Below are 24,442 nucleotides of genomic sequence, written 5' to 3' on the forward strand. Positions count from 1 at the left end.
AGTTCTGTACTGAATGCCCTTAGTACTTTCTGGATGGCAAGCAACTCTAAGAAGTTTATGTGCACCTTCCTCTCCTTCCATGTCCACGAGTCCTGGATCCTGAGAGCTTTGCAATGAGTTCCCCAGTCTGTCAATGAAGCATCAGCAGTGAACACTTTTGTTAGTATCGAGGGCCTGAATGGCATCCCTAGGAGGAGATTGGTTCAGTGAGCCCACCACTGAAGTGATATTGCAACCTCTGAGGGTACTCGAAGATGAACACGACTTGTGTTCAGCAAGGGGTTGAATCCACTGGTAAACCAAAGTTGAAGTCGTCTCATCTTGAGACGGGCAAAGGGTACGACCATTGTTGTCACAGCCATGAAGCGTAGCAGTCTCTGTATTGTTAAGGCTCTGACGTCTGAATGACATACCACCTGAGAAGCCAGCATCTGAGAAGCCAGCCTTGTCCCAGAGGAGGAATGCCCAACCCTTCGAGGTGTCTAAGATTGCTCCAATAAACTTCACAGATCTTTTTGGAAAGAGGCAGGCACAATACTCAAGAGGAGGCCTAACCAGTGCCGAATAGAGGGGAACCAGTACTTCACACTATTTGGAAGGTATACTTCTATTAATGCAGCCCAAGTGCCTACTCCAAGGGAAGCTCGGAGGATGGCAACAAGGGAGAGGGCCGTTTCAGTGGTGCCCCCCCCCCCAAATTATGGAATGATCTCCCCGATGAGGCTTGCCTGGCGCCAACATTGTTATCTTTTGGGTGCCAGGTCAAGACTTTTCTATTCTCCCAGGCATTTAACAGCAAATAATAATAATAATAATAATAATAATAATAATAATAATAATAATAATAATTTCTTACCTGCCTCTCCACTTGGATCGAGGCGGGGAACAACAATGAATATAAAACACGCTAAATTTGTTTGTTTTTAACAGACCTCAGAACTGTTGTTTTTAAATAGATACCACTGTTTTTATGTTTTTGATGGTTTTAAATTTTGCATACTTTTTAGTGTTCACTGTTTTTAACTTTTGTAAACCACCCAGAGAGCTTCAGCTACAGGGCGGTATATAAAATAGCATTTGCTTTTTTGCAGCCACATTACACTGTTGGCTCATATTCAGCTTGTGATCTACAACAATTCCAGGATCCTTCTCACTTGTAGTATTGCTGAGCCAAGAATCCCCCATCTTGTAACTGTGCATTAGGTTTCTTTTTCCTAGGTGTAGAACTTGGCATTTATCCCTATTAAATTTCATTCTGTTGTTTTCAGCCCAGCGCTCCAGCCTATCAAGATCACTTTGAAGTTTGTTTCTGTCTTCCAGGGTATTAGCTATTCCACCCAATTGTGTGTCATCTACAAATTTGAGAAGCATTCCCTGCACCTCCATCCAAGTCATTAATAAAAATGTTGAAGAGCACTAGGCCCAGGACTGAGCCTTGCAGTACCCCTCTCATTACCTCCTTCCAGTGTGAGAAGATATCATTGATAAGCACTTTGAGACTGATTTTGTAGCCAACTTTGGATCCACCTAATACTTGTTCCATCTAGCACACTTTTAGCTAGTTTGCTGATCAGATTGTCATGTGGTACTTAGTCAAAAGATTTGCTGAAGCCAAGATATATTATGTCCACAGCATTCCCACAGTCCACAAGGGAAGTTATCCGATCAAAGAATGAGATCAGATTAGTCTGGCAGGATTTGTTCTTGACAAATCCATGCCGGCTTCACAGCATTGTTTTCAGGGTGCTTATAGATCGACTCTTTATATAATCTGCTCCAAAATTTTCCCAGGGATTGATGTCAGACTAACTGGTCTGTAGTTTTCAGGTAGTTTCCAGAGTAAGTGTATGGCTACACTCGGCTTTCACTTCCTTTAAAATCAAGAACTCAGGTATGACCCCCAGAGTTCTGATAACTGCTACTTTATCCACTAAACCATCCCTATCGGTCAGTATCAAGTCAAGCATAGCAGGAGAAAGTTATCAGCCACACATATCAGGAATCTCCTGGAGGGGCCACTTTCAGCAGAATTCATCTCCCAGCAGATATCAGGTTAATTGAAGTCCTCCATTATTACTACATCACACTTCCTTGAAACATTGGCAATTTGCTTTTCAAAAGTTTCATCCTCATCTTCTCCTTGATTGGGTAGTCGGTAGTAGAATTGGACTATCATGCTCCTTTTATTCTTTGCCCCAGTTGTTTTAATCCAGATGCTCTTGATGGAGCTACCAGGCTCATCCTCCTGTGTTTCTGTGCATGGTTAAGTATTTTTAACATATAGTGCGACTCTACCTCCCTTTCTATTTCTTCTGCTCTTTTTGAACAATTTATTTATTACATTTTTATACCACCCAATAGCTGAAGCTCTCTGGGTGGTTTACAAAAAAATATATCCTTCAATTGCTGTATTCCACTCATGGGAGTCATCCCACTAAGTTTCAGTTATACCTATCAAGTTGTATTTGCCGTCATGTATTGAAACAGTATATCTTCTATTATTTTTTTGATTTGCTGCTTTTTTGGTTCAAGATGGTAGTTGAAATTTTCACAATGTCTAAAACCATCCCAGATACAGATAGAATAAATCCTAAAAGTTTTCTAACAATCGGACTATGGTTTTCAAGTCCACACAAACACTTCCTTTTTATCTAGAAGATATAGATAGATGAAAAAACTACTTTCCCATTATGAAAAATTCCTGCTAAGGTAAGCTATGGGATGCTTTACTCTTTGCTATAATGTATAATTTGTTATAATGTAGTTTAACACTGACATAGTCATTAAAACATTCTTTATTTTCTGGAAAGCTTCTTGACAATCCACTATCTACACCACTTTGTGTGTTTTGCTTTTATTGTGATCTCATGCAAAAGAGTACCTGTATTTTAAAACCATGGAATGAATCTGCAGTAATGACTCATTATTCCCAAGAAAGATCTAACTTCCTTCTTAGTTCTATTTGGAACCCAGGAGTGAATTGCTTCTATTCTGTTCCATAATGGTATAATTTTTTCTATTCCCAACTTTATGTCCCAAATACACCACCTCTGGCAACTGAAACTGGCATTCTATCCTAGGCATAAAAAGTGAATCAGGCTTTGTTATAGCTTTCAGTTTACTATAATCAACATAAAACGTAACTGAGCTATTTGCCTTTGGTACCAACACCACCTGTGAAGACCATGAACTCATAGAATGGGTTCGCACCTCAATTTAAGCGGTAATGGCTGACTTACAGTAGCTTTTAAACTACTATAACCTCCACACGACTGGGCAAGTCAGTTACTATGCATAGCTTATTTCCCCCACCCTTGCCCCTCCTCCCTCTACAGTCCTCCTGCTCGGCAGGTGGCAGCAGTAAACCCTTGAAAGTTTGAAGGATTAGTTAAAAAGCCATACATACCTTCCCTGGTAGGAAGGCACCCGATGCACCAGCAAAACCCTGTTAACTTGCAGTACCACTAAATCACAATTGCTGCTTCCCACAGTAGCACAAAATAACAGTTATGCACTTCAGGTATCAGGCAAATGAGGGCTTTCTACTGTTCTTTATTTTTGCTTTCCATCATAGCGCAATAGCACTATTTCACTGTAGAGCTCCATCAAAGTAAAGTGGCACTGTTTCAACACTTCGTAGTGACATACTTTAGACAATGGGAAATTGGCGCTATATGACACTGCTCTTTATATTTTTGCTATGCACTTCCTTCGTATTTTAGGAGAAATTTAGAGCTTTTCTCATTGGATATCTGTAACTGCCTGCTAGGAAGATCTCAGAACAGATCTGTCAGCAGTTTTGACCACTCCTGCTAAGGGATTCTGTAGACACTCTTAAACCACTCTTTAAACTGCTACGGCACACCAGATGACACAATATGCCAACATGGCTTAAATAAACTTTGCAGCAAAGGTTTTTAATACGCCACCTTGGAGTAAAATGCACTAAGATGACATGATACACCATGGTGTCTTATAAGCTATTGTTTTACCCTACCCTGTGCCTGCTTACCCTACCCTGTGCCTGTTTGCCTTCTCTTCCCCTCCTTATTGTTTTACTATGATTTTATTAGATTGTAAGCCTCTGCGGCAGAGTCTTGCTATTTACTGTTTTACTCTGTACAGCACCATGTACATTGATGGTGCTATATAAATAAATAATAATAATACTAATAGTTTTAAGCTTGTTTGTTTATTTTTGCTAATTAAAATCTTTTAACTGGAAAAGCTAGAGTTGGGATTGTCATAGTTATTCATGGTCTTGTTACCTAAAGATTAGATTACTGTAATGCATTGTATGCAGGGCTTTCTTTGAAGATTGCCCCAAAGCAACAGCTACTTTAGGCATGAACATGACTGGACATTGGAAACTTATCTCACCAGTCTTTAAGCAGCAGCACTTTCCTGACATAATTAAAAATACTGTTGTCAAATATCAGCCTGTTTATTCACTGAGATAAACTTTCAGAGACTCTGTGAAAGTATCTACTTTATCTCCTGTAGAAGATCTGACTGTGTTGTTAGTGACTACCAATCACCGGTGAAGGAGTGAAACCTTTATATTATCCCATTATGTTACAAAATGTGGAGAATTGTTCCTTGTATGTTGAATATACCTTTCCTTGTGCAATTCAAGGTATTATAACACTTAGTTGCTGCCTTAGTAACAGTTTTACTGATACTTAATAGGCTGCCAATTGAAGGCCTCATATACACTATAACAGTTAGGCTTGTTAGATGTGAATTACCAGCCATTTCACCTCTCTGTGAACCACCGACCATCTTAATATTTTATTGCATAATATTCATATTTTGAGTTTTTACATTTATACAATCATTCTCTTCAGGATAGATTGATTCTCCATAGACTCTCATCTGCATGTCTCTGCAGACTGAGGTATAGTGAGTGAGTGATGAGCAGTGAAAGTGCCTTCTTAGTGGTATGTGTTTGTGAAACTGTTTCCCCATGGAGGTTCACCTAGTGGTCTTTTTTTTTTTGGTACCGTTAATACTTTTTTACTTTTCCAGCCTTTTAGAAACCTCGAACTGAATTGATGCTACTTCCATTTTTATTTGTTGCTTTTAATTTTGTTATATTATCACTGTTATTACTGTTGTTGTGTATTTTAGGCTTATATTGTTGTTTACATGTCATTTAAACTGCCTTGGAAATTTTTGTTTCACAAAATAAACAAATGCAAGAAGCAGAAACGGGATATTTTGGCACGGATCCTAAATTTTCCCTGTTGTTCACAGAAGGAGAATTCTACAAGAAGGTCCTTCTGTTCATGGAATGAAAACTCTATCCTATTATTCCCTTCTGGATCCTGAGAACTCATTCTCTCTGTTCACAGTTTGCAGTGTGTTGATGATGGGACATATACTGCTCAGAAAGAGATAAAAACTCCATTTTGCACAACAGCCTGTTCAAATTCCTAAGGGTATTATCTTAGTCATGGCCTTTATCTATAGCCAAAATAAAGCTTCACTGTACTTTTCTCTCTGTTTTCTATGTGATGTTATAAGTTTCTGTTACAACCAGAACCTTTTTAGGCTACTCGTAATATAACATATTTGGATCATTCTAAAGACAAGGAATTTGTACTTAGCTTATTTGCAACCTTCTAAACTTTGAAGAAGCTCAAACTAGGAGCTATAATGACTATAATGCAGTTTCATTCGGCTCTCCAGAAAGTCTCTGAGCACCTAATCACAACACCCTCCTTCTGTTTGCTTTATACTTTAATTAGAAGTGTTGCATCAGTAAGTGTACTGGTAGTTATTCCTCAGCAGACCTCTATACTTGAACAACAAAACACTAGTATTCACACAGAGATAAGAAAGATGACAGTTCCTTGTTAGCTCTGATGCTGCCCCTCTGAATTAAAAGTAAGGAGCAGAACTCAGCAGAGACACTCTCCTCCCTTCTCCCCAACTTTAATTGAAAGGAATATAACTATTACCTGTCCACCTTGACATTTTGCCTTTCAGCAATTAAAAAACAACCCAACCCTTTTATCTTTATTTTGACCAATTCACCCATCTTAAAGTATCAGACATTCTGACATTTTGTCATGTTATATATTTGTGTACACACACACCACATATAGAAACGAACACCTTCATTCAGGATCTTCAGAATAAAACTAGAAAGTTAAATAAACGTTGTTTAACCCTCAGATGCATTTGTTGCTCATATCTTATACTGTGCTCAGATCTTCTCCTGTTGCTCCCTTACTTGTGAAAGTGGTGGGCAGAGTTGTACTAGAGAAATATGAAAACAATCTATAGATTTCTTTTTGTTAATGCCATATTTGAGGTTGCGAAGAAATAATCTGATTAATGATTTGGAGGCTGTCTCTAAAGCCTCTTTATTTAAGCCTTCTTTAATATTTAATCTTTAATTATTTCTGATAATTCCCAGATTCAAAAGTTATAGTCAATACACTTGCTAACAGGGTGGATTTGATTTAAATCAATTTGATTTAAATCACTACTCAGAGACTTGATTTAATCATGTGACTCCCCCCCCCCCCCACACACACACAAAGTGCACTCTTCCTCACTATATTTTACACAACTCAAGAGTTATCGGACACATTCGTGCTGGTATACTCTTAATATTTACAACCAGATGAAGGTTTCATTTTTAGAATAGCAACTTTTCAGATTAGTTTTACAGGTATATAAAAAAATACTGATTTGGTCATACTATTAGAAACACATCATAGATACATACTTATGAAATTATTGCGAAGTGAACTATCTCCAGTTCAATAGGTTAATCATTCATATTTGGACAACTTTTCTGTGTACTTTATTGGAAGGAGAAAAATAATCTTACAGAAGCCTCTGGAAGGGCATGACATTGTGAATGGATTAATATAATTCATTTACCAAAAAATTTAAACAGCCTCATGTACATAATTAAAAACTAATTCTTATTTCATGATGAATAACCTTTGGACTACAATGTATCTTAAATAGAAAACTATCTTTAGATAGATTTTTCCTCAAAAAGCATTTTATTAAAAAAAAATCAAATTTAAAAGATCCGATTTAAATTTAAAAAACCAATTTTTAATATTTTTTTAAAAAAATTATTTTTATCCACCCTGCTAATGTATATCATGACCAATAGAGGTACCTAAATTAGCAATGCTCATCTGCTTTTTCCAATCTGCTCCTTCAATTTCCCAGCTGTTCTAGAGGATTCCTTTCCATCTGACATATTAAGCAATATTAATATATTGAAAATTAATGTATCACGCAGAACTCTTCTTGCTTTCATTTTAAAATTGGGGTTTGAGAGATGAGCACTGACACTTTCTGTCTCTTCTCTAGTTTTGTTGAAATGCTAAATACTTCTGAAGAATTTAATTGTATAACTATTTAAACTTTACAAGTTCTCCACACCATTCTTTGCTTACAAAACACTAGCCAAAGGATCTGCCTGCAGCTATTTCTCCCAGTCCTTCTGACCTGAAAACACACCCTTACTAACAGGGCTGTGGAGTCGGCACATAAAACCTCAGACTCCTTTATTCATGGCACTTCTGACTCCTTTAATTATATATCGATATAGGAAATAAATTTCCTATACATTTCCTACATCAACTGCAAGCATACAACTTTTTAGAACCCTAACCCTTTAAAGCCCTAAAGGCTATAGCTAAGACGTTCTGGTTTTTTAATTTTATTTATTAAAGAAGCCCCAAAATGAAAACAATGAGGTTATATTTTTATTTATTTATTTAATTGCATTTATATCGCCCCATAGCCAAAGTTCTCTGGGCGGTTTATCAAAAGACTATAGAGTATAAAGTAATAGGATATAAAACTATAAAAGAAAATCAGGAACAACTTTTTCTACTAGTTCAAAAATCTAAAGTATATACTTTGATATCAAAGTCAAAACTACAAAAAAGTAAAAAACAATTGAACACCTAAAACAACAAATGACCATTTTAAAAGAAATGAACTCAGTTAGGTACATAAGTAACATAAACCTTTTTCGAGATTAAAGTATCGTTTGAATATAAAATTCATGTGAATACACATTTAATGAAATAAGCATTATATTGTAGAAGATTGAAGACTAACACATTGCTCTTAGAATCAGAATTGCTTCTGCCAAATCCTCCCTCATAGAAGCCCTTAAATCTGATTTGACTATTTTCAGTGCCGAAAACAGTCTTTCAACATTGACTTGGGTGGGTGGCATTGCTGTTACAGTTCTAGCTGCGTCACTAATAACTGCTGGATAAACTAGGAATCATAGAATCATAGAATAGCAGAGTTGGAAGGGGCCTACAAGGCCATCGAGTCCAACCCCCTGCTCAATGCAGGAATCCACCCTAAAGCATCCCTGACAGATGCTTGTCCAGCTGCCTCTTGAAGGCCTCTAGTGTGGGAGAGCCCACAACCTCCTAGGTAGCTGATTCCATTGTCGCACTGCTCTAACAGTCAGGAAGTTTTTCCTGATGTCCAGCCGGAATCTGGCTTCCTTTAACTTGAGCCCGTTATTCCGTGTCCTGCACTCTGGGAGGATCAAGAAGAGATCCTGGCCCTCCTCTGTGTGACAACCTTTTAAGTATTTGAAGAGTGCTATCATGTCTCCCCTCAATCTTCTCTTCTCCAGGCTAAACATGCCCAGTTCTTTCAGTCTCTCTTCATAGGGCTTTGTTTCTAGACCTCTGATCATCCTGGTTGCCCTCCTCTGATGGCTTCTTCTATAGTCAGTTTTGATGAGCGGTCATACTTTTCCACTTCCTTTAATCCTTCAAAAAATTCTTGCTGAAATTTCTTTATTTCGATATATACTGGTTGAAGTTTTTCCATGCTTAAGCGGCGTCGCTTTACTTTTGAATGTTCCATTCTGCCCAAGTAGGTTTCAAAGTCTAATTCTTCATTTTAACTGGATGATTCAGTGCTTCTAGCTTCATCCAGAAGTTCAGGTGTTTCCGGTAGTACTTGTAACCCTTTCATGTGAACTACTACTTCATAGAGTGCCTGTTTTCCTGTAGCAATTTGGTCATTGCTCACCAAAAGCCGGGTCATTGGATCAATGTAAATAGCAGCTAACAGGATTTGATTATCCAGCAAAGAGCCTCTCTTTTCTTCATTGAAGATACAATGCCATCAGCAATTAATCCTCATCCTTTGTTCAGGCAATACATCAAGCTTTTCCACTCCAACAAGAATTTACCAGGCATTAAATCTTCAGATTGCAACTTCTTGATGACAGTAAAAGGGTGAGAAAGTAGACTTTCTAATTCTGTCACTTGCACCCACTGGCTTTCAGTTAGTGAAACATTTCTGTTGTCCAGATCTTCAAGAAAGTCTTTTAGTTCAAGCAAATGCTTTATCATCAAATAAGTGCTTCCCCAGCATGTTGCTTGATCCAAAATGGCTCCTTTTCCAGCACGTCTCTTTAGAATAGCATCTGCTTTAGGGATCCTGGCTGCAACAGCTACTTGCCTCAGCTTGCCAATTAGAGTAGCTGCATGACGATCTTTCAATCCATCTCTTATTGCTAGTTGCAGTGTATGTACAGCACAACGCATATGCTGAATTGTAATAAGCTTAGATGCTTCTTCTGCAATATCATCTAAAGTTTCAGTTTCACTGCTCTCTTCTATTTGCCCCGTTGGTGCAGGAATGGGATCTTCATCTTCTAATATTTGTGTGCTTTCTTCATCAACTTTATTCATTTTCTCAATTGTGCTTAACATATTTGAAGCATTATCTGTTACAAAACATAGAACCTGTTCCTTTTTAATTTCAAAATCTTTCAAAACATCTTCCACTAACTTCTGAAGGTATTCGCTGGTGTGGTGTGCCTGGGTGTCCTTTACTCCTAATATCCGAGTTATAATTTTATTGCTTTCATCAACAAATCTAACATTAATATACAATTTCTCAGCAACTGCTGGATGTATGTAATATAGTAATGTATGTATGTGCTTGTGATTATCTGTTTGCTATTAATGTTTTTATTGGTTCTGGTCAATGACCGTAATAAATGTATTCATTCAACGTTAATAGCAAAATAATTGACTCTGTGACATGTGTATGCATACATTTTAATGAAGACAAAACGTTCCTTCAAACTTTTTCGAAGTTCTCGTTTCTTACATTTGCCTTCTTCAGTTATAAGTCTCCTTACGCTTTCTCTTTCAAGAGAAACTCCAAATTTTCTAGCCATTTCTCCAGTTAAGCCTTAAAAGGCTGGTTGTGAAAAAAGGATATAGGTACACTATTCTTCACTGATATTTCAATGATGTGGTTTTTGAACTTTTCTGGCAACATTGTTATGGTAACTTTATCAGATGTAAAGAATCTTGATACCTGTGTTTGGCATCCAGTAGATTTCTGATCTTCCTTTAGCCCTGAAGTAGATGGAATGTTCTTTCTCATTCACAGCTTCTAACACTTTAGGATGAAATCACTGCAAGTGTCTTTTCAAATTTGGTGGTCTTGTAGGTGCATTTTTGTCAGAACCACCAGAACTACTGATTTTTGCATTACATGTTTTTTCTGAATCATCATCTTCTATAATACACTGACATACATAATATTTCTCATCTCTTCTTATTGTAAAATGTTCACAAACAGCCAACTTCGTTGACACTCTTTTTGCCATTGTGATTTTCTTCACAGGGTGTCGCTACCACAAAATAACTTGAAATTAAATTAAAATCCTGATAAAAATACATTTACCTAGGAGCAAGCCCCATTGCAGACAAAGGGATTTACTGTGTGTCTACTCAGAACTCACTGGGACTTACGTCTATCGAAATTACTTCTAATTAAACATGCATTAGTTTAGGTAGCTAAAAGTGTTTAAAGCAACTGATTCGTGCCATTAGGCGTATATGTTTTGGGGTGGGTTTTTTTCTAAAATCCAAATAAAAATCTCCTTTACTGTGTTACGTGATATACTCTCATTAGACCCGTGTACAACTTGCACACGTTCTAATGAGGCTCTCACACACACACTTGTAAGGAATCTTTAGCTATTGGTTATAGAGCATCTGTGGCTAAGTAAGGTGATTCTTATCTAAATGAATTGCTTGACCTAGCCTTGTGATTGCTCTCAGCCCCATTCCTGTGTTTCCCCCCCTTATCTCTATTGGAGATGGAAGGGTGAAGACGCCTTGACTGTTGGCTGCCTCAAAATGGAGTTTGTACTGCTCACTCACAGGAGAGCTACTTCGTAACAACTGTATTTTATTCAGTTAAAAGTGAAAGTTTGTTTTTGTGCTTCCTTTCCTTCCTCCCATCCTCCTACTCCCTCCCTCATACAACCCAAAAAACATTTTCTTCCCCCACAAACAACCCAGCGGGACCCAGCGATTACCGCAACCAGCCAGGATTACCAAACTCCTTCTTGTGCTTAGAACTCACATACTTGGAGCACCTGAGTCATGGTGACTCGTCTGAGCCTGCCTGTGAAGGTGCAGTGGCACTCTGGAAAAGGCAGCACATTGATCTGTCTTTTTCTCTGCTGCTGCCGATCCGCTGAGGGTGTCTGCATTTCTCTGGCCAGCTGGACTACAAATCCGGGATTTTTGTCCAACCAGCCAGAATATTTTGGAATTGGCTGGAATCCAGGACAATCTTGGTTTTCAGGGACATATCGCAACTCTATATACAATTTAAATTTATTAGGAGTCAGAGTCGGTACATTTTTACCGACTCCGACTCCAGTAACCCAAGAATTGCTTCCGACTCCAGGACTCTGACTCCACAGCCCTGCTTACTAAATCAGCCGATGACAGGAGGCAGAACATAGGAAGCTGCTTTATACTAAGTCAGACCATTGGTCCATCTAGTTCAGTATTGTTGACACTGACTGGCAATGGCTCTCTAAAGGTTTCAGATGGGATTCCTTTCTTCCAGAAGAGGCTAGCGTACAGACTTGCATACCCCCTAATAGTTCACATGGTAACAGACTTAGATCTATTCTAAATAGGAGTAATATCAGATACAACCCATAACTACATCAACATAGAACAATAATTTGACAGGCTATATTTGTAGGGTAACCATATGAAAAGGAGGACAGGGCTTCTGTATCTTTAACAGTTGTATTGAAAAGGAAATTTCAGCAGATGTCATTTATATATGGGGAACCTGGTGAAATTTCCTTTTCATCACAACAGTTAAAGTTGCAGGTGCCCTGCCCTCTTTTAAATCTGGTCACTCTAGTATAGCTCCTGCAGCTTTAACTGTTGTGATAGAGGGAATTTCACCAGGTTCTCTATATTCAAATGACAACTACTGAAATTCCCTTTTCTATGCAACTGTTAAAGATACAGGAGCCCTATCCTCCTTTTCATATGGTCACGCTAATATTTGTTTAATAACTTGTCACCTAGGAGGCTCCCCTCCCCTCCCCTCCTTCAGCAGGCAACACCACTGCTGCCTTAAAATGAAGCTGCGACTGGCTGCAGTTCCCAGGAGTGGCCTGCAGGGGGGTAGAGAGAAGAGTTTCCGGCTGCTTCTTAAAACTCCTGACAGGCGGAGTAGCGATTGCTGCTGCGGCGGCGCCTCCGCCCTCTTTCACACCTTTTCCCTTCGCTCGCGACCCTTCTTTGTGCCACTTCGCGCCTTTCCGGCGGCGAAAGGGACGCCGCGCGCAACCGTTACCCACCAGCCGCCTCGGCACGTGCCACGAAAGTGCCTGGCGCTCAAGTTCAGAGGTTCTTCTACAACTGCCTCGGCTGCCGTTACGCACTTGGCCATGTCGGCGCGAGGGGGAAGGAAGGGGGCGTCATAGAAATAGAGTGTCGTTGGCTGTCCGTTAAACCGTGACGCATTTAAATTTCCTTCCATTCCTTGCCTCCTATCCGCTCCCCGACGGCTGTTACCTGGCACACGGCGCTACGGAAATTCCCATAGTTTTCTTCGCGACATTCAAGAACTTTCTCGCTGTCGTCTGACTTATTCTGGCGCCGATCATACACGAAGAGAGTAAGGTCGCCGCCACCACGTCCCTCCTCAGCTGCTGCCATGTTGGGACCGAACACTGCGAAGAGCTTCGACTGACCGAGTGGGCCCGCCGGCCGCCGCTCTCTTTGCCCGCGGAGCAGGCGGTTTCGTCTTGGCTGAGGGAAGGGGCGGGAGCGGTGAAATGGAAGGGGCGTGGCCTGCACAGCGCCGAGGGAGGGGCGTGGCCTGAGCCGCCGGAGGAAACACAAAAGAGTGGAACAATGGAGAGAAGGGGCGGAGCGGGAAGAAGCGGCAAACCCGGAAGCGAAAGCGCTCGCGGGAGTTTCAATCCGGCTGCAGGGGCATAACTAGGAGTCCGAGGCGACGAGGCGCGTCATGTCCGCTTTGAAGGGCACGATCGAAGCCGCTATTGGGACGAGGTCGAAAACTGGCTCTGTGACGTGCGCCCCTTTCGCTTAAAATGGAAACCGAAACCGATGGTCTTGGCTGTTGTTTTAAGCCAGGAGACAGAAGCGGAAGGGTGTGCCTCTGCGGTTTCCTGAAGAGATGATAAACTTGGTGGCTTGGAGCCAGCCGCCCTGAGGTGAAGGAACATTCCTGCGGATTAAAACGCTACGTTATCTGTAATGGCGCTTTACTGGATTCAATTAAGGAGGGAAACTATGAGACAAGCTACGTCTTCCAGCACTTAAACGTTCTCCAGAATGGGACTGCAAATCCACCACACCCACTGTAGTTTTCTTAAGACACCTGCAAAGTAAAATATTAGCCAACGCAAGAATTTTTATTTTATTTTTTAAAAAACCTAACTCCCGAGTTTTTTTTAACCACGTAGTTCAATCTACACTCAAAAGTTTTAATGTAGAGGGGAAATAAATGTAATCGGTCTAATAACCGGAATAGACCCATTGAAATCAATGGGATTTAACTTTGCCCTAAATAAAGTCCAATTGATTTCAATGGGCTTACTCCAAATCTGACTATACCTAGAACTAGCCCTATAAAATTGGCAGTGACCAATAAGCACAAATCAAATTATAGTTTGATGTTTTCATGCTGTGGAGTTTTACCTTTAGTGTTATATCTATTCAACCTTACAATACCTCGTGGTAGAGTATCCAGTGTGTTCTTTCCGTATACAACTGTGTCGTAACCTAGACTCGGAGATAGTGATTAGCACAAGGTTATTCTAGGGACTGCTGTTATTTTAAGAGAGGGAGCCATTTACGATGCTCCTTCAAATATGGCTAGAACTGAAGGCACTGCTTTATTTCTAAAAGCAGAGGATTTGGGGCTCTTCTTAGATTACAAGATGCACTCTGACTTGAAACCCCCACATTCTAGATCTGCAAGAAGAGAGGTGTGCTCTGCATGTGCATTCTTTTTTTATATACTTACTATGTTATTGGACAGAACCCCAGATTAAATGAATGCCATTACTGGACAACTTTCCATCAACCACAATGACTGCAAAGTGAACCCAGAATACCAAGTGTTTAGTAGAGTTCATAGTGTAATCTTACACATGTCTACTCAGAAGTAAATCCCACTAAATTCAATGGAGCTTACTGGGTATAGGATTTAGTCCTAGTGACTAACAGTTGGTATGGCACATAATAAGATCTATTCGCATATTCCCAATAATCATGTTTTTGTTTATAGCCATATTTGTTGTATGGACATTGCAAGTATGATTATGCTTCATTCAATGGCTTCATTTGAGATATGGTTTCCCAAATAAATTCTTAGAAAGTGAATATCTAGTTTGAACAGTCTGAGCTGCTGTCCCAAAGTTCTCAACACACACACCATAAAATGTCAGTTAAAGTGCCAAGAAGACAGGCAATGGCTAACCTTAGAAGACAAAACTTGTAACTCTCCATTAGAACAAGAGTTCCTAACCATTGAGTGGATGCCCCATTTGTACAAGTTTTGTTCCTTTTCCAAAATATACATGTGAATCATCGTTGGAAACCATTTCTCTAGCTATTGTCATTCTCATAAATGGATATTACGTATGTAGCAAAGGTAAGACAGACATTAGTATGCAGAACTTTTACTTAACATTTACCTTCACCTAAAAGAAAAAAATCCATAATCTAGTTTTATAATTCTCAAACTTGCAAAATGGAGAAATCACAAGTAGACAGCATAGCTTAATGTTCAATTGCAGTATAGCAGTACTATCATGAAACTGACTTTTCCCCTCTTTATTAAACAGAGTGGGAAGAATTCATTTTTAATTTCTGACACCAAAAGGCACACATATATTCTATCAAATAATTTTCCTATACATTTTTATCCAGTTGATTAGTATATAATATTTATATTTATTATGTATTCTTTGATCCATCAATAAACTGCAGCAGGACCTATAACATTAATTCAACATCTCATTCAGTGCCATTCACAATTTTCTCATAGGCAGATTGAAAGAAGTTTGTAGCCTAATGTTCTCCTGAATTCACTGCTGCACCTGGAATTCCAGGATTTCATGCTACCATAGACTGCTTTTTACCAAATCAGGTGAAAATTGCATGGCTCTTCATTCATACTAAAGAACAACAAGCTAATGGTCTATTTTCTAGCCTTCTGGTGTTGTAACAATCCATAGATTTTTTTTGTAATGATTTTCCTCCCTGGTCTTCAACTTGTAACCTTGGCCCTATGAAGCACTATGCTGCTAAAATCATTCATCTCTTATCATTCTGATCACACAATGCTCCTCATGCTCCCCACCCAGACCCTTCATGGCCTTTCCACCCTTCACTCTGCTGTTGTAGCCAAATACATCCATGTCTGTGACCATTATTCATATCAGCTCCACTACCCTCAGAAATCCAAGGGTCTGTTGCTTCATCAAATGACTGCTCTTTCTCCCTTGCTGCTACTTATGCCTGGCAAAATCTACCTTTTCTGTGAAGACTTTAGCACAGGCTCCATTTCTCACAGTAACAAAACATGAATATATGTTACTGAAATCCATATTCTGCCGATTTGCCGTCACCTCCATTTTTATTCATTTTGTTTGTCTTCCTTGTATTGATTTCTAGATTGTAAATAACTCTGTCTTTTCATATTTTATAGTGTTATGCATGTACATGAAGCTTTACATAATTAACCACCTGTATCATCTATCGAAATCATATGGGTGATCTTGTACTTTCCCAGCTACCTGAACTCTACAATTTATTTATTTATTTATTTATTACACTTATATACTTCCCCCATAGCCAGGGCTCTCTGGGCAGTTTACAGAAATTCTAAAATTAAGATAAAAACGAGTATACAAAATTTTAAATTCTAAAACACAGAACATACACACATAAAGCATTAACAACCGTTAAAAAACAACATGTGGGTGATTAAGATGTGCCGCCATATGCCTGAGCAAAGAGGAAAGTCTTAACCTGGCGCCAGAAAGATAGCAGCATTGGTGCCAGGCGAGCCTCATCAGGGAGATCATTCCAGAGTCTGGGGACCACCACCGAAAAGGCCTTGTCCCTCGTTGCCACACTCCGAGCCTCTCTCGGAATAGGCACCCGGAGGAGGACCTTAGATGTTGAACGTAGTGACGGGATATATTCACGTCGGGAGAGGCGTTCCGTCAGGTATTGTGGTGCCAAGCCGTGTAAGGCTTTATAGGTCAAAACCAGCACCTTGAATTTGGATTGGAAACATACAGGCAGCCAGCGCAAGTGGATCAGAGCAGGTGTTATATAGTCAAACCTTCTAGTTCCCGAAATCAATCTAGCCGATACATTTTGCACGAGCTGCAGCTTCCGAACCGTCTTCAAAAGCAGCCCTACGTAGAGTGCATTGCAGTATTTATCAAATTATGAAAGTCATGATTCTGCTAACTCAGGCTCCCCCAACCTGGTGTCTCCAGCTATTTTAAGCACAGCTACCACCATCACTGACTATTGGTCATGCTGGCTGGAGCTAATGAAAGTTTTAGTACAACACATCTTCCAAATATTTTTTGGGGTAGTTCATTACCTTTTTCATGCTGATCAGAAGAAATATCCCATTGAGCCATCAACTGCTTGTTGTAAACTATTTGCAGTATACTTTGAGGACGAAGTTGCTCAGTTCCATCATAATGTGGATTCCATAGAGAATACAAACCAAATTGTTGGGATGTCCAGTGCACAGTCTTGTCCAGTTTTATGGGATGAGCATTAGTTGTTGAGGCTTGATGACATGGATCTGTACATTCAACCACCTGTGCTCTTAACCCCCTGCCCTTGACCAGTAGATTTGGTCTGAGGACTTGGATCCAGGAAGTGATAAATTCTTCCTTGAGGGATAGCCATCCACCAATCTCTTTAAATTTTTGTGAACCGCCCAGAGAGCTCTGGCTTTTGGGCGGTATAGAAATGCAATAAATAAATAAATGAGATGATGGTTTGGCCTCTCCTTAAAATGTTGGGGTTACATTTGGAGGATAGTAACAATTTTAGATCAGTGGCCAATTTTCTATTTTTGGGCAAAGTTATTTAGTGGATTGTTGCTGGTCAACATCAGGCACTTCTGAGTGATACTGATTATCTGGACCTATTTCAATCACGCTTTAGGCCTGGGTGCAGAGTGGAGACTGTCTTGTTCATGTTGTGGGATGTTTGCAGGATGAAAGACAAGGGGAGTACATTTCTGTTATTTCTCCTAGACCTCTCAGGAGCTTTTGATGCCATCAGTCATGATTTCCTTCTGGGGAGGCTGACTTGAATTTGGTATTGGTGGCACTGTTTTACAGTGGCTCCACTCCTACTTGGACAGCCAGTTCCAAAATGTATTGCTGGGGGACTATAGTCCTGTTTCATGGAGACTTTATTCTGGCATCCCCCAAGCTTTCTAGCAAATACATTAAACCATTGGGAGAGGTTGTCCAGGGAGGGAAGTGTCATTAATATTCAGATGACACTGTACCTCTTCTTTTCATCAAATGCAATTAGGGCAGTGACTTGGTAATAGGCTGGATGAGGGCCAAAAATGGAGACTAAATCTAGAGATGATGATGGTTCTGTAGGTTGTTCATCAGTTCAGTTAACTGATGTTCAACCTGTTTTAATTAAGAGCAGCTTTGTAGTTTGACATGCTAATAGGTCTATCTCTGTCACTTGAGGGCCAAGTGGCCCAAAGTGCCTTTTATCAGTGTCAGCTGATATATCAGCTACAACCATACCTGCACAGAGATAGCCCAGTTATGGTTACAGATATCCACACACTGGTAACCTCCCAGCTGGGTTATTGCAATGCACTATACATGGGGCTACCTCTAAAAGTCTGGAAACTTCAGTTAGTTCAGAAGAGAGCAATGAGGCTACTTACTGGGACTGGCCATTTTAAATATTACTCTAGTGGTGCACCAACTGCACTGCTTTCCAGTCAGTTTCTGCATCCAATTCAAAGTCTTGGTGCTGATCTTTAAATCCCTAAACAGTTTAGTTCTAGTCTATCTGGACGAGTGCTTTCTTCCATTTTAGTCTTGGAGATCATGCAAGTTGCGTGCTTGTTTGGGAAAGAGGCATCACTGAAGTGAGCAAGGAAAGAGATGACAATTTGCTTGGGAGACTTGGAAGTTCCTCAAGGTGGGCTGGAAGTCGATAAAGCATGCCATTGAGCCTATATCCCCCCAAAACCCTACATACTCTTCACTGAGAAAAAAGAAAGAGGACGTGCTTATTCTGTGGCAAACTTATCACAGACGAAGAACAAAAGGGGGCGTTTTTTATTGAAGTCAAGGTCATACAAATTGGAGGAACACTCAAAAGAAATTTGTTACACAAGAGGAGATGCATGGACTGCCCTCATCCAGACAAATCTGCTTTAAAAGACAATAGCTGAAATCTTGTCTGATTATATGCTTGAAAAACAGAAGATTCAGACACTGAGGAATTTCACATTATTGTAGCTAATCCCAGAAAAGGGACTCAGCCCTTGCAAACCACATCCCTTCCCAAACCACTTCAGTTCAAGTGATAAAGCAGCAGTACACAAATAAATTACCTGTGGAATTTAGCAACAAGGCGAGGAAGCTTGGGCTCCCTACTCATAGTAACTGTAAATATATAACTATAAATAAATTCCCCATCTTCTCCTAGTAACTATGTTTTCCAGATAAACAAACACAACAACAAACCAGCTATGAATATAGAAAGCCAGTAGGTGTGGGGGCTGTCTAGTGTATTGCACTGTGCACCACATCTACAACTGTCTGCTTGCTGTACAGAAGTCATGGGCTTGTGCTCGGTGTAATGACCTACTGACTGTCAGGTAACATGTTCATTCCATTGAAGCCAACATTGCTGACTTGGAGAAGCTAAGACAGGCAGAGCGGTTGGTGAATGAGACCTTCAAGGACCTAATAGCAGTGTCTCACTCTGACTGACAGCTTCTCTGCAGTCATGGATAATGGAAGTCTCAAGGAAGGAGGACATAATTCTGAGGAAGACGGAAATGATCCTTAGAAGAGATCCATTCCTTGGAAGCAAATATCCTCTTGCATTGAGGATGTGCTTCCAGGAGTGAGGCTTTTGGTATTGGGAGATTCGATCATTCTATACAAAGACAGCTGGGTTTGTGATGGGTGTGCAGACTGCATAGTGAATTGTCAGCTTGATGCAAAGGTTATGGATATCATACACCATCTAGATATGCTAATAGATAGTGCTGGAATGGAGTCAGTGGTCATAGTGGGGAAATGTAGTCATGAGTCTTGGAAGCCAAATTCAGGTTGCTAAGTCAGAGGTTGAAATCCAAAACCACCAAGGTGGTTTCCCCTGAAATGCTACCTGTTCCACGTGCAGGGCCAGTTAGACAGGCGAACCTGAGGAGTCCCAGTGTGTGGTGCAGGAAGGAGGGGTTCAGATTTGTTAGGCACTGGGGAGCATTTTGGGACAAGCCAGGCTGTACTTTGATCAAAATGGAACTAGATGGCTGGTGCTAAACCTAAAAATGTGGTAGAGCAGCTTTTAAACTAAAACCTGGGGAAAGCCAACAGGCACTGGGAAGCATCTGGTTTGTATTAAATCATCCCTAGGAGATGGAAAATGAAAATGTTTTTGATTGCCCAAATGTAGAAGGGGAAGAAATAGGCCATGAGTATATGGTAGAATATGATTTCCAGCCAAAGAGGCCAACATGCCATAGCAAAAGATGCACATCCCAGAGACATCCAGGGAGGGATTCAGTGTATTTGTGTTTCTGTGAAAATGCTAGAAGACTCTGAGCCAAAATTGTTTTAAAGGAGAATCTAGATATAATGGACATTTTGGAAGCCTGGTGGAACAAAGAGAACCAGTGGGACATAGTCATCTCTGGATACAAACTCTACAGGAAGGACAGGGAAGGGTGCATTGAAGGTGTTGCTCTGTATGTCAAAGAGGATATAGTGCCAAGCAGACCAGGCCACCTAAAAAGAGCAGACTTTTCCACAGAAGCTCTGTGGGTAACTTTATTTATTTATTATTTTTATACCGCCCAATAGCCAAAGCTCTCTGGGCGGTTCACAAAAATTAAAAACCATGAAGAGCATAAAAACAACTAACAAATTTAAAACACACATACCATGCTTTATGATTTAGTACTAGGAACATGCTATTGTCCCCCAGACCAGAATGCACACAGTGACCTTGAGATTGAAAACGGAATCAGGAAATGAGGAATTGTAATAATGGGTGACTTCAATTACCCCCACATTGACAGGATAAATGCATATTCCAGACACAACAAAAAGGTTAAATTTCTTGATGCCCTGAACAACTGTGACCTAGGATAGTTGGCCATGGAACTGACCAGGGGGGAGGTGGTCCTGGATTTAATCCTAAATGGTGTGCCCAGGACCTAGTGCAAAATATAAACATTGTTGAACCAACTGGAAACCGTGACCACAGTGCTATCAGATTTAACATATGTTTAAGGGGAAGGTTGCCAAGGAAGTCCAACACTGTCACTTTTGACTTTAAAAGTCTCTCGTTGGCCACTGTGTGAACAGAATGCTGGAGTGGATGGGCCCTTAGTCTGATACAGCATGGGTCTTTTTATGTTCTTGTTTCTCCCACTGATGGACTTAAACCCAACTATTCTCTGTTGCATGTACACCATGATAGCATTCAGATGTGCAGAGATTAGGTGTGGATATGTCTATTTTTTCTTTCAGTCAGACTCTGAATAAAAACAATTCAAGTAGTAACTTTCAGGCCTACAGCATTTAATAAGATTCTACCTTTTGATGTCATACTTGAGAGCTATTGGGAATTTGATGGATTTAGTATTGAAAGTGCTGGAATTGTAATGCTGAGAGTGTAGAGGGAGTGATGCTATGGGTTATATCATGACTCATTGCTGTCTGTGGCCTCTTACTGGTATCAACAGTTGTAAGTGCTCTACTAATAGTGGAAATGTTACACTACAGTAATAGAGAGGTGGAAACCACTAGAGAGCACACTTGGGGTACTATCTAATAGGGACTGTGCACATGCAGCCAGCCCTATTGAGCCAAACAAGGCTGCAATATAGCACTTCCGAGGCCAAGCCCCTATGTGAACAAAAACATTTGTTACTGGGTAGGGGCAGAATATGTCCCTTCCAGAAACCAGTGTTTTTGTTTGTGTCAGGGCATACTCCTGGAAGTGCTATATCATGGCCATGCACAGATACTACCCATTGTCTGCAACTTCAGACATTGATGAACACATTACAGCAAAGACCACCAAAGAGAACAAAAAATTATCTCCTGAATCCGATGAAGCAATGCAGAGTGAATCAAGGAATGTTTACTTTTTGAGAAAAACATCAGTGGTACTGAGAAATTCTATAAAACGTAATGAAAATGCTTGAAGAAAATAAAGAAAATCTTTAAGTGTTCAGGAACAGCATACCTTTGGATTACGTATCTTCACACAATTGATATAATAAAACCATTTATATGGATAGTAAGGACTAGAAACTGGAAATTAATTTTGCAGACCATTGAACTAATGCGCCTATTTTTTCAAGTCCTGGATACAATTATACCAAATATGACAGACTATACTATCAGCAAATGATGGATCTTAATGACAAATATCTAGAAGTTGTCAAAGCTTTCCAAAAAAAAGTATTTCACTTTAAGGTTTCAGAACATAACATGGGCTGGAGCATGGACAGCTATGTTCATAGAGGAAATGCTCATGCAATTATCCAAAAGCTGAGAAGTGTTGACACATTGGGGTGGGGAAACAGAAAGCTGAGCTCTACCCATCGCAAGCTACTCAACATGCAGTGAAATACATTACAAAACTCTACAGAGATCTTGATATTGTACATCTCCCTCCAACTGTAGATGCTGCTAATTAGCATCTGTACAGGTTTACTTTCCAGTTTTGGTATGGAAAACAATGGCAGTATTTACAAGGATATCTTCATCTTATAGCCAAAAAAGAACCAGCACTGGAGGAGTTATTAAAGGCATTTGCTGCATCTGCCGACAAAACCTGTGGTAGATGATGTATATGTTCTCATTTGTACTATGGATTACAAACAGTGCAGTAGTAGCAACTGCACAAATACATTACAGATTCTTAGCAATGAAGGCTAAACATTAATGTTGATAGTTAAAAACCAATGCAAATGTATATTCTTGTCAATTGCTTCAATTGTCAGATTTTCTTACAATAGATTATGACTATCTCACCGTATAGTCGGATTACCATATTGACATATTACTACTATCTCAAGACAGTAGTGCAAGCGCTGGTAACCTCAAGGCTTGACTTCTGCAATGCGCTCTACATAGGGCTACCGTTGTACCTAGTTCGGAAACTTCAATTAGTTCAAAATATGGCAGCCAGGTTGGTCACCAGTACATCTAGGGGTGAGCATATTACCCCAACATTAAAATCACTCCACTGGCTGCCAATTAGTTTCCAGGCAAAGTACAAAGTGTTGGTCCGCCCCGCACACTCAAGTCCTCTGGGGAGAACTTACTTCAGTCAGCCAAAACTAGGTTGACATCAGTTTCCCAGAGGACCTTTTCTTCTGTCCCCCCTGGATTGCAGAACGGCCTGCTGGACGAAATTTGTAAAATTAATTCTGTGATTTTAAGGCAGCTTTGAAGACTAGCCTTTTCTGGCAGGCCTACCCAGACAATGTAAAATCAAGAGTTTTTTTAAGATGCGTTGATTCCTGTACTAATGTTGTTCCCCGCCTCGATCCAAAGGGAGAGGCGGGTAAGAAATCAATATTATCCGCCTATATTTTGGTATAACCAGACATTAGATATGCAGTGAATAGCTTGATGTTACATGTTGAACACTTTTTTTTGACAGTTCTATTATAATGAAGGCAATTTACTACCTCCAGTATCTGAGGCAGTAAGCCTATATGCACCAGTTGCTGGGAAACATGGGTGGGAGGGTGCTGTTGCACTATGTCCTACTTTATTCCTGGCCAACAGCTGGTTGGCCACTGTGTGAACAGAATGCTGGACTAGATGGATTCTCGGTCTGATCCAGCATGGCACTTCTTAGGTTCTTATTTTGGGCAAACTTGTTTTTGGTTAGGCATTAGGTTTACGAGACTATATGTTCCCACCCAATTGCCAAGATCATCTTCCAAGGCTCTTCACTGGCTGCTGCCGCTACTCACAATTATGCACTAGGCAGGTACCAGGGAAAGAGCCTTCTCTGTAGTATCGTTGTCTGTGGAATGTCCCTTCCAGGAAGATTCCTGTATCTTTAACTGTATACATTTAGATTCCAGCTTAGAAGCTTTCTTTTCCAGCAGGCATTTAAACTTTAATCTGTTGCTCTAATTATTAACTTTACTGCTGGCTCCTTAATATTTTTTAAATTTTTCTACTGTTGTATTTCATTGTTTTGGTGGTTTTTTATGATAGTAAACCACCTTAAGATCATCTTCCGGTTTGGTTGTTCATGTTTAATAAATAGTAATGGAAAAAGTTGAAACCTTTTATGTTGTAATTGACCAGGTCACAACTGAACTCTGCAAGCATTGAGTTCTATGATAACATTTAAATTCTTAACAGAATCCAGATGAAATACCTAGAATTTTCTTATTCTGAAGAATTGGATAATGGATCAAAAAGTGAAGCCTCCAGTTTATTAGTGGATCATAAATGCAAGGTATTCATGTATTGAAGTAGGGGTGGCACGCAATTGCTGGCCCTGTCCCAAATTAATATGCTCAGAATAGCCCTAGGACTTGACATCTGTGCACTGAGTGTAGACCTCTGTAAAGGAACTCCCATGTGTAAACAGCTGTGCACATGAAAGGGGTCTTTTTCAGGCATCTGCACTCCGATGCTGGGGGCAGGGCTAGCAGCAGCCTTATTCCTATTTTAATACATATGTGGTCCTATGCATATCTAATGAGTGAGTAGGAGTTAAGAGTCTTTTGCTTTCAGGAAAACACTGAAAATTATTTTCCAAACAAAATGTAGTAATCGTTACCTCAGGTGTTGTACTTCACTCTTTTCTTTGTG

General features: G+C 40.0%; 1 protein-coding gene across 1 annotated transcript in view; it reads right to left on the reverse strand.

Moving 5' to 3' along the window:
* The window catches only part of SMCHD1 (structural maintenance of chromosomes flexible hinge domain containing 1), a 94,048-nt gene extending 81,029 nt beyond the window's left edge, over positions 1 to 13,019 (reverse strand). The window contains exon 1 of the mRNA XM_063131299.1: positions 12,876 to 13,019. Within this exon, the coding sequence (XP_062987369.1) occupies positions 12,876 to 13,019 (144 nt within the window). The remainder of the gene's footprint in view (positions 1 to 12,875) is intronic.
* Between the last annotated feature and the right edge of the window lie 11,423 nt (positions 13,020 to 24,442).

The sequence above is a fragment of the Elgaria multicarinata genome, chromosome 7 (assembly GCF_023053635.1).
Source record: "Elgaria multicarinata webbii isolate HBS135686 ecotype San Diego chromosome 7, rElgMul1.1.pri, whole genome shotgun sequence".
Classification (NCBI taxonomy): Eukaryota; Metazoa; Chordata; class Lepidosauria; order Squamata; family Anguidae; genus Elgaria; species Elgaria multicarinata.